Source organism: Galeopterus variegatus, unplaced genomic scaffold (genome assembly GCF_000696425.1).
Source record: "Galeopterus variegatus unplaced genomic scaffold, G_variegatus-3.0.2 Scaffold1136, whole genome shotgun sequence".
NCBI classification, from domain to species: Eukaryota; Metazoa; Chordata; class Mammalia; order Dermoptera; family Cynocephalidae; genus Galeopterus; species Galeopterus variegatus.
In genome coordinates, this window is record NW_007727247.1 from 252,949 (window position 1) to 263,208 (window position 10,260).

At 44.3% G+C, this 10,260-nt stretch overlaps 1 protein-coding gene across 1 annotated transcript in view; it reads left to right on the forward strand.

Annotated features, from left to right (window-relative positions):
- The window catches only part of VDAC1 (voltage-dependent anion channel 1), a 23,888-nt gene extending 13,628 nt beyond the window's left edge, over positions 1-10,260 (forward strand). Inside the window, exons 6-8 of the mRNA XM_008575114.1 lie at positions 6,947-7,097; positions 8,342-8,399; positions 9,296-10,260. Of these exons, the coding sequence (XP_008573336.1) occupies positions 6,947-7,097; positions 8,342-8,399; positions 9,296-9,387 (301 nt within the window). The 3' untranslated portion in view covers positions 9,388-10,260. The remainder of the gene's footprint in view (positions 1-6,946; positions 7,098-8,341; positions 8,400-9,295) is intronic.

Below are 10,260 nucleotides of genomic sequence, written 5' to 3' on the forward strand. Positions count from 1 at the left end.
ATCTGTCTGGTACTGAGACAGGTGTGATCAAGTCCTCCCCTATTATCGTAAATCAGATGCTTGTATTACTCAGGAGTGTGCTTTGTGGAGAGAGAGGACCTCTTCTTTTTTTTTGGTCTCTGCTGATGCATCTCCTTCTGTCAATGAAGTTGAGAGTCTGGTGTGCCATCTGCATGGTGGACATGACCACTGCTATAGAGACTAGCTGCTTTTGTAGCAGCCATGGCAAGTGCAGTGGCTGTGGAGGGCTACTCGTGTGAAAATGGTGTTTTTGGTGTATTCTTTACCTGGTTGTGGCTGGGATCAGCTTCCCTGGCTCCACGCCTCCGGGCCCTGTTGGGTCCCAGGGCTGTGGCAGCAGCTTGCTTAGTTGCAGCTGGGTTTGGCTTCCTCGGTCCCATGTCTGATTCTAAGATGTTGTTGCAGAGTAGTTGGTGTGGAGAAGGAGAAGGGAAGGGGGAGGGGAAATAAGGTGGGAAGTGAGAAGAGAAGGGGGAGTGTGATCGAGGCCCATGGCTGTCCCCCCAACCTCCCATTCAGGCAGGGGAGACCAGGGGGCTTCCAGCAGCAGCTGGGTCATCATTGGGCTTGTCTGGATGTTGGGGGGTGTGGCTGAGGCCCTTGGCCCCCCGCTGCCCTGGCTTAGGACCCAGTTTGCTTCCTGTGGCGTAATTCCACTTTTATAATTTCTTCTTCATTTATTAGCTGTAATATTTCAATGGAAAGAAATTTTTCATCCACTATTTGGTTACTTTGAAGTATAGTTAGTATAGGAAAGGTGGAATAAATATTTGATTTCTTTTTTTTTTTTTTTGTCTTTTGTCTTTTTCCGTGTCCGGCAACGGATTGCAACCCTCAGTGTTGCCCCCGTACCGGACCGGGGACCGGCAACGGGATCGCAACCCTCGGTGTTGCTCCCGCGCCTCACTCAGCCAGTGAGCGGGAACCGGTCTGTATGTGGGATCCGAACCCTCGGGCGGGAGCGCCGCCGCGCTTCCCAAGCGGCGCACTATCCAGTGCGCCACCGGGCCGGCCCCAATTTTGATTTCTTTTTTGAGTGTTGTTATGAATTTAAAGATTAAACATATTTGGTATATTTCAACCTATTGTTTTTTTTCTTTTTTTAAAAAAATTTTTATTGAATCATAATTGATTATACTTATTTTTGGGGTTCAGCATTGATGTATGTTGATCAAATCAATATTACTAGCATATATATTGTTATGAATCTTAATTATTCTTTATGCCCCTTGTCCAATCTCTCCCTCTCCCCCCTCCTACCACTGTTAACCCTAGATTTCTTCTCTCCTTCTGAAAGAATAATGGTTACTCTGTTGATTTGTTGCCTAGATGGTCTGTCCAGTGTTGAGAGGTGTGATGAGGTCCCCCAATATTATCGTAGAGCAGATGCTTCTTCTGTCACTCTGGAATGAGCTTTGTGGAGAGAGACATCCTCTTCTTTTCTTTGGTCTCTGCTGGTGACTCTCCTTGTATCAATGCACTCCAGTGGCTGGCAGAGCATCTGCACGGTGGTTGTGGCATCTAGCTACTTTTGTGGCAGCCATGGTTATTATGGTGGCTGTAGTGGGCCACCCACATGGAGGTGATGTTTTTGGCATGCTCGTTACCTAGTTGGTGGTGGCGATGGCACTGTGCCTGGTTGTGGGTGGAGGGTCTGATCCCCAGATCCATGCCTCAGGACCCTGGGCAGGCTCTGTGGTGCTGGTGGTGTGCCTGGTTGTGGGTAAGGGCAAGGGGGTTGTCCGATCTCTGGCTCCATACCTCAGGACCCCAGGTGGGACCTGTTGCACTGGTGGTATGCCTGGTTGTCCCCCCTTTCTGGCTTGGTAGCCCAGGGGACTTCCAGTCCTTCTAGGTGTTATAGGTGTTCTATGGTGAAATGAGACCTTTACTAGTTAATATCAAACTTTGTCTCTGGTTGTAGGTACTGTTTTTTCTTTCAGTTCTGTGTTAGGTTATTTGCTGTTCTCACTACTTAAACTCTGCACTGGAACTAATTTATTGTCCTTTGCTTACTTCTAAAGTGGGGGGGCTTCCTGTGGGGAAGTACTTGAGCTCTGTGGTTGAGCTAAATTGCTGCTTTGCTGCTGATTCCCTGGGGAAGTCTTTTTGTGCAGCTCAGGTTTTAATGGTTGACTTTATAGGACTTCTGGGTTTAGTGAAATCCAGTGTACTTGGGTTGTGTAGAAACACTGGTCTGGGCCTGAGTCTTTTAATCAAACTGAACCCCATGCAATTCTATATTACTGAACAGTCTCCTCTGAGTGGTCCTATGCTGATTAGGGGACAGATCAGCTGTCCTTGCTGTGTTCCAGTGTTCTCCCAGTGGGCCCGTCTCCCCCACTGCCCATGCTGCAAACACTTCCCATGGGATGGGCTGTATGCCAGTCCCTTGTGATGACTCACCAGCCTCTGAGTGGCTCTTTTTTTTCAGTTGTTGTGGCTCCTTGCTCCTATGTGGGCCCACAGGAACCCTATTAGTAGTCTTGCTGGCCTGGAGGCTACCAAGGCCCTCTTCTCCCCTGCTGCCTCCATGCAACTTCATCTGAAGGGCACAGCTGTGGCTTTTACCAGCTCCTGCTCTGTGTGCTCAGCAGCTCCAGCCTGAACCTATTGTTGGTATTATACTTATTAAATGCTCACATTGCCCCATCTTTGAAGTTCTTAGGAGCCTCTTTGGGTTAGCTCATGAAGTCCTTTTGCCCTAACACCAGTAATCTTTGATAGCTTTGATAGATGCTTCAGACACACTTTGTACATTTCCTGCCCTGGACCTTGTAATTGTCCATTTCTCCAAGGATCACTGGTTCCTTTCAGGAAGGAATGGTATTTAGAGCCCCCACTCTGGGTGATGGGGACGAAGCTTTAATCTCAATGTGAATAAAGCTAGTAGGCAGGGCTGTGTAGTCCTTGGGGCTCTGAGCAGATCTGGTTCCTCCTGGGGTCTCTGCTGAGAATGCAGTTAGCTGTGGGAGGAGTGCATTTTGTAGCTGAATGACAGAAACAATCAGATGAGAATAGTCCAAATTTATTTGATAGATGTGATCTTGTTGTCCAATGTTTACTTTTGGTAAAAGACATGGTGGTAATATGTTTGTAGGTGTCACTACTCATTTACCCTTCCAGATGGATGCTGGGTCTTGAGGAACAGGCAGTGGAGGCAATGAACTGGTCATAGACTCAAATGTGGGATCATCAGCCTGGATCTGGGGTCTTGTCTGGCCAAGCAGGACTTTCTGGCCCCCATGACTGCAGAGCCCCAGGTTCCACATTAGTACCCAAGTACTGAAATGTACTCATTGGGTTCTCATGAATACAGAATTACAAGCCATCTTACTGTTGTATTCACTTAGAAGGGATCTAGTATTTGTGGGTGAGCCTCAAAGTAAGATGACCATCTCCTTAAACTTGTTTAGGTAGCTGCCTTCATGACAAGGTAAATCTTTTCCACAGGTTTGGAAAACAGCAAAGATACATCTGTTTTATAATTACGTGGTGGCTCTACCTAATAAATACCTATGTAGGCGGCTACATTAAGCATATGGAAAGGATAGTAAAAGAGAATTAGTGCTTATTTTTCAGGCTTTTCCTGCCTGTGTTCTCATTTCATCATGGCATTTCTGCAGACTGGTTCCAGTTGAAGAACGTTTGGGTCCTGCCCACTGTGGTACAGCAGCTGCTTAAGGGAGACTTCACCCCCACCCCTACCCCCTGTTTAAACTGGGATTTAAAAATGTTTTTTGCATTTCTTGGCATTGATGTTCCAACATGAGTTCTGATTTTAGTGCAATTTCTTTTCCTTCAGGAAAAAAAATGCCAAAATCAAGACAGGGTACAAGCGGGAGCACATCAACCTGGGCTGCGACGTGGACTTCGACATCGCTGGGCCTTCAATCCGAGGTGCTCTCGTGCTGGGTTATGAGGGCTGGCTGGCTGGTTACCAGATGAATTTTGAGACCGCAAAGTCCCGAGTGACCCAGAGCAACTTTGCGGTTGGCTACAAGACTGATGAATTCCAGCTTCACACTAATGTGTAAGTGTATGTATGTGGGGTTCAAGTGTGTGTGGTGGTAGGATTGTTTTTATTTATTTTTTCTAAACTAAATTTTTAATCACCGTAAAGTGAGTTTGTTGGAATCAGATGGGCCAATGAATGGCCTGCTAGTATTTTTCTGTTTCCCACCATTTCCTGAAGTGTCTTAGGTTCTTACTGTACTGTGAGCAGCAAATTTTGCTTCTGGTAAACACACAGTGACTGATTAATTACAACAGGTGTATGGTATCAGTCCAGAGGAGTGTCCCTTCCCCACAGTTTTCTGGACCCTGGAGGTCTTTTCAGTTTTAGCTAACAAAATGGGGGTGGCGGTTGGGGGTGAATGTGCAGCTCTCTTTCTCTGTATAATGCTTGAGGATCAGCTCATTACGCTTGATGAAATGTAGACATGGTAGACAAATTAGGAGATGATTATCTCAGTTAAATACAAAGTGCCTTTGCATGATGGGACATTTAAAAGTTTTTTAACTACTGGATAGTACGGCAAAGGGAGGAGATTTGATTACAGGTTATGTTTGAGAGAGCCTCTTGTAATCAAGCTTGAGAGTTGAAGAATGATGATTTAGATTAAGGGAAACAAAAATTTTATCCATAAAAATCTCATTTTAATTAGTCCCATGAGGAATTAACCTGTGGCACAAGTTGGGTACATTACCAAGTTTCTTTCTTTCCACTAGAGGTCACTAAAGTGACTTCTTTAACTTAAGACAAGTAAATAGTATGTGTGTAAACTATTTCCGTTAATAAAATTTCTTTGAGGAATTTTTATCATTAATTAAAAATTTTGAGTCTTTGCTAACAGGTCACAGGAAAATTATAGAGATGGACAGTCCACTGGTTGCCAGGACGTGGGGAAGGGGTGTCTACAGAGGAGTAGTATGAGGGAGTTTGAGGTGATGAAACTATTCTGTAGCCTCGTTGTGGAGATGGTTACATGAATCTGTACGTGTTAAAATTCACAGATACATACAATAAGAAAATGTCAATTTTATTGTATGTTAATGCAAAACAGGTAACATACAAAAAAGTCAAAGGAAAAATATCCCACAGGTAGAAGTGCTTTTTAAATTAGAGTTCTGAACAGCAAGGGCTGGCTGGTTAGCTCAGTTGGTTAGTGTGCAGCCTTATACACCAAGGTCAAGGGTTCAGATCCCCTGCCAGCTGCCAAAATTAGGATTCTGACTGGAGTGGGAAGTGCTTTCTTGATTTGAATTTGGAATTGGCACCAGTTCTCGGGGGAGCAATGGCTGTTAGCCATTTCCTCCACATACCTGAGCTTCAATATTTTTAATAAGTAACAAGAGGACATGGTTTATTTTTGGAACTGGCATCGAGGCAGCTGACACAGCTTGTCTCGGATGCCCTGGGGCTTGCAGAGACCCAGATGTATAACAGATGTTCTTTGTGTTTCATGTAGGTGAACTTGAACAGTATGCTGCCTCTGTTTGTGGTTTTGAAAGCTCAGTACAGGAAAGCAGTGTTGTGTTCTTGCTTTTAGAATATTCTGAGAGGGGCCGGCTCGGTGGCGCACTGGATAGTGCGCCGCTTGGGAAGCGCGGCGGCGCTCCCGCCCGAGGGTTCGGATCCCACATACAGACCGGTTCCCGCTCACTGGCTGAGCGAGGCGCGGGAGCAACACCGAGGGTTGCGATCCCGTTGCCGGGCCCCGGTCCGGTACGGGGGCAACACTGAGGGTTGCGATCCCGTTGCCGGGCCCCGGTCCGGTACGGGGGCAACACTGAGGGTTGCGATCCCGTTGCCGGGCCCCGGTCCGGTACGGGGGCAACACTGAGGGTTGCGATCCCGTTGCCGGGCCCCGGTCCGGTACGGGGGCAACACTGAGGGTTGCGATCCCGTTGCCGGGCCCCGGTCCGGTACGGGGGCAACACTGAGGGTTGCGATCCCGTTGCCGGGCCCCGGTCCGGTACGGGGGCAACACTGAGGGTTGCGATCCGTTGCCGGACACGGAAAAAGACAAAAGACAAAAAAAAAAAAAAAAATAGAATATTCTGAGAAATCTGACTTTTTAAAAACTAAAGTCACTCAAAACTATTATTTTCTATAAGCTGCTGTTTTTGTAATATGCTGGGACTGTCTGAAGAAGACAGGATTCCCTGCAAGTCAGGCAGTGCCTGGGCTCACCTGTACTTTCTGAAAGCACAATTTCTGTCCAGCTGAATTTAGGGGAAAACGAAAGAATTTAAAATGTATTTAATGAGCATATACTTCAGTGAAATAGCAGTTATTTTTCTTAGGTCCTTAAGCCCCTTTCTGGGTTCCAAAGCACATGGGCTCTGAGTGCTCCTCCCAGTGCTGAGTGGGTTCTGGCTGTGTTCCCCAGCAGTGGCTGCAGCAGGTGGTCCCGAGGGCAGTCACCTGCCTTCTGAGGGACACCAGTGGCCCACTCTTTCTCACCATTTCTGGCTGTGTTCTCTTTGCATTTGCTTCTCCTCCCATACCATTTTTATGATAGAATCATTTATAAAAGTAATAACATTAGCAGCAGAAAAAAGAAATCACTCAGAATCCCAATGCCCTAGTTGCTGCTTCTATTTTAAAGAGTATTTGAAAACAAACTTCAGGTTCCATGAAGGTTGAGTGGTTGACTGGGCTGCCTTCAGATATTCCCAGTGATGGTTGAAAGAGCTTTTCTCTCCTGAACTTTCTTCACTCTGGTGTCCTGTTATTATCAGACTTCCTATAATTTACCACCTGTTTTGTGAAATTTGGTGAACTTCTGGCCTTCTCAATACCAGTGATCTGCTCAGTCCATTTCCAGCATGCCTGCTTTGTGGTAGACTTGGGTAGCTCTGCCTGGGCTCTAGCCCACCTCCTTGGGCAGTGTGGCATCTGTGCTCTGCTTGTTTACAGGAATGATGGAACAGAGTTTGGTGGCTCTATTTACCAGAAGGTGAACAAGAAGTTGGAGACTGCTGTCAATCTTGCCTGGACAGCAGGAAACAGTAACACTCGCTTTGGGATAGCAGCCAAGTATCAGATCGACCCTGATGCCTGCTTCTCAGTGAGTACCTGGGGAATCTTGCATCTCACAAGCTCACCTGCTTCTTAAGTTGGAATCTTTCAGGACTGCTGGAGTTCTGTGCTTTGGCTTTGACGTTTTCTCACTTTGAAAAGAGTTCCAAATGAGTACAACAATAATGGTGATAGTACTTACTATGGGTGCCAAACACTGTGTGGAGCCTTTTACATGTGGATTATTGTATTTAATCCCATTATAGGCAGGTGCTTTAAAAAAAAAAAAAAAGAAATCATTCCTGTTTTTACAAATGAGGAACTGGAAGACTAGAGAGGTTGAATAACTTGTCCAAAGGCATATAACAGGCAAGTGGTAGTGCTGGGATTGGACCCAGATTGACTTGCTGTTGAGCCTTTTCCTTTAACTTATCCCTGTTCTGTAATGCAGACGATAAGAAAGGGTACCCTGCAACCTAGGGTTTTAAAATGTTCATTTTCCCCCTCAATTTTCATTGTTTTTCTCAGCCCCTGCATTGCATATTAAGAAATCAGTGGCCAGTTGGCATCTTATCTTGCAGACCCTGTAGCATTGCTCATGGGCCCTCAAATTGCTTCAGTTTTTGCAGTAAATCATGTCGGGCTCATTTCTGTTGTCACAGGGCACTGTAGGCTGCACCCCTTTTGGGGTGGAATGAGGAAATATGTTGCATAATGGTTTCTGTACTGGTTTGTGTAATTTGCAGACATCCCATGTTAAGTCTCCTGAACTGGGAATTGAATTTGGCTCCCTTAACTAAGTTAGGCACTTAAAAACAGGGAAAGGGGCCTTACGTTGGGATAGTGTAAGCAAAAAGGAACAGCTAGAAGGGACACTGGCTGCCAAGAGGCCTTCCTTCCTCCTTGCTTTGTTCTCCTGAAGGATGTCAGATCTCAAAACACCATTTGAGCAGGGCCTAAAACATACACCTAAATTTGATATAAAGATGCTCCTCCACTTAAGATGGGGTTATGTCCTGATAAACCCATTGTAAATTGAAAATATCATCAGTTGAAAATGCATTTAATAGCTGGATAAACTCATCATAAAATTGAAAAGTCTAAGTGGAAATATAAGTCAGGGACTGTCTGTATTTCATATTGAATTTAATGAATCCTATAAACAAGGCGGGCATGAAAAAAAACAATTTTATTCTGAAGTCCAGAGTTGGTTGATTAAAAAGCTGTTATTCATTTTGCAGATGGAAGTGTGAAGTACTTAACATTTTTACTGTTTTATCTTTTCCTTTCTAGGCTAAAGTGAACAACTCCAGCCTGATAGGTTTAGGATACACTCAGACCCTAAAGCCAGGTATGTGTTGGTTGTATGTGAAATCAGTTTTTTTCTTAAGAAAATTGTGCTGGTTTGCTGATTTATGTTATTGCTTATAAGATGCTTATATAGTACATTGTAAATGACTATATATACGGCTTTATGATTAATAAAGGAATGTAGGGTTATTATAAAACATTCGGAGAATATGAGAGGTAGTAAGCAAAAGGAAAAAAGGTCAAGGTGACATATAATACATTTTTGGTTATTTCCTTCAGGCTCTTTTGTTCAGTTTGTACATAATGCTTTATTCTTATTTCCAGCATGTTCTCAAAAATAGCCTGTAAATCATCTGCATTATAAAAAGACAAAAATATAGGAAAAGTAGTTTTCAGGTTTCCTTTGCACAGTCAGCTAGGCCAGTTTGTGGTGTGTTTGAGCTCCAGGAGATATACCACCTTTGAACCCTGGAAATTTAAGGTTATAAAACTACTCCCTGGAATTAAGCTACTCCAGGGAAAATCAGTTCATTGTGTGCATGTGTGTGTGTGCATGCTATGAAGGTGAATGGAAGACCTCAGGTCTGATTTAGGATTGGGGTTTCATTTTAAGGGATGATTGCTGAAGAAGCTTACTGTGTGATATCAGCAGTAGAAGGATTAATTGTAGCAGGGGAGCAATGAGAAGACAAAGGAAAGTGGAGTCCCAGAAGTGGATTTGGGTAGTCTGTCTGGTCTGTGGAATAATTACAGATTGTCCTAGAAGCTCACTCTAAGATACCTGTTGGTCAGATGGTGTTAAGTAATGAAGATTGAAGGGCTGTGTAGTGTGGCCTCTGCTGATAATACCTGGAACAGGTTCTGATTTTGGTGTTAATCCTCCTTTTCTTTTCCCCATCCCTCCCCCTTTCCTCTCCCTGGATTTTCACTCTGCAGGTATCAAACTGACACTGTCAGCTCTGTTGGATGGCAAGAATGTCAACGCTGGTGGCCATAAGCTTGGTCTAGGACTGGAATTTCAAGCATAAATGAATTCTGTACAATCGTTTAATTTTAAACTATTTTGCGGCATAGCTACCTTCAGAATTTAGTGTATCTTTTAATGTTGTATGTCTGGGATGCAAGCATTGCTAAATATCATGTTAGACCTCCAGGTTAAAGATGATTCAGCTTTAAGGTGTTACCCTTTCAGAGGTACAGAAGAAACCTGATTCCAAAATAAGGTCCTTTTAGCTGTAGACTTGGGGGAACTTGGTGACCCCTCTAGAGATGCCAGGTTTCTTTTTTATCTAGAAATGGCTGCAAGTGGAAGCTGATAATGTGTAGGCACTTTGTAAATTCGTATTGAATAAATGAATGAAATTGTGACTTCCTGAGAATTGAACCTTGGTTTCCTAACCCTGGTTGATGAGAGAGGCTCATTGCTTGATGGTGTGTACAAACTCATCTGAAAGGGACTTTTTTAGATAGATCTTCATGACTTGTTTCCACCCCAAGTCCATCATCACCTCTTTTATGACAAAAGTTGTCTACAGGGTGTGGTAGTTTTTTCCTCTGTGCCATTTTGGGGTGGAGAGGGTGGATGTGATGAAGCCAATAATTCAGGACTTAATTCCTCTCGTGTTGTAGTTTTTTTGCCCTTGCACCAGAGTACGAAATAGCTTCCAGGTGCTCTAGCTACACGCTGGAAAGAGCCTGTGTGGGTTGTAATCACATGGTGACAACACTCGGGATCCAAATTGGACTTCTGTTGTATTCTCACCACTCAGTTTATTTTTTAGCAGTTTAATGGGTACATTTTAGAGTCTTTCATTTTGTGTGGAATTAGACCCTCCCCTTCAAATGCTGTAATTAACATCACTTAAGATAAAACTTGAATAAAACATTGAAACCTCAAAAAA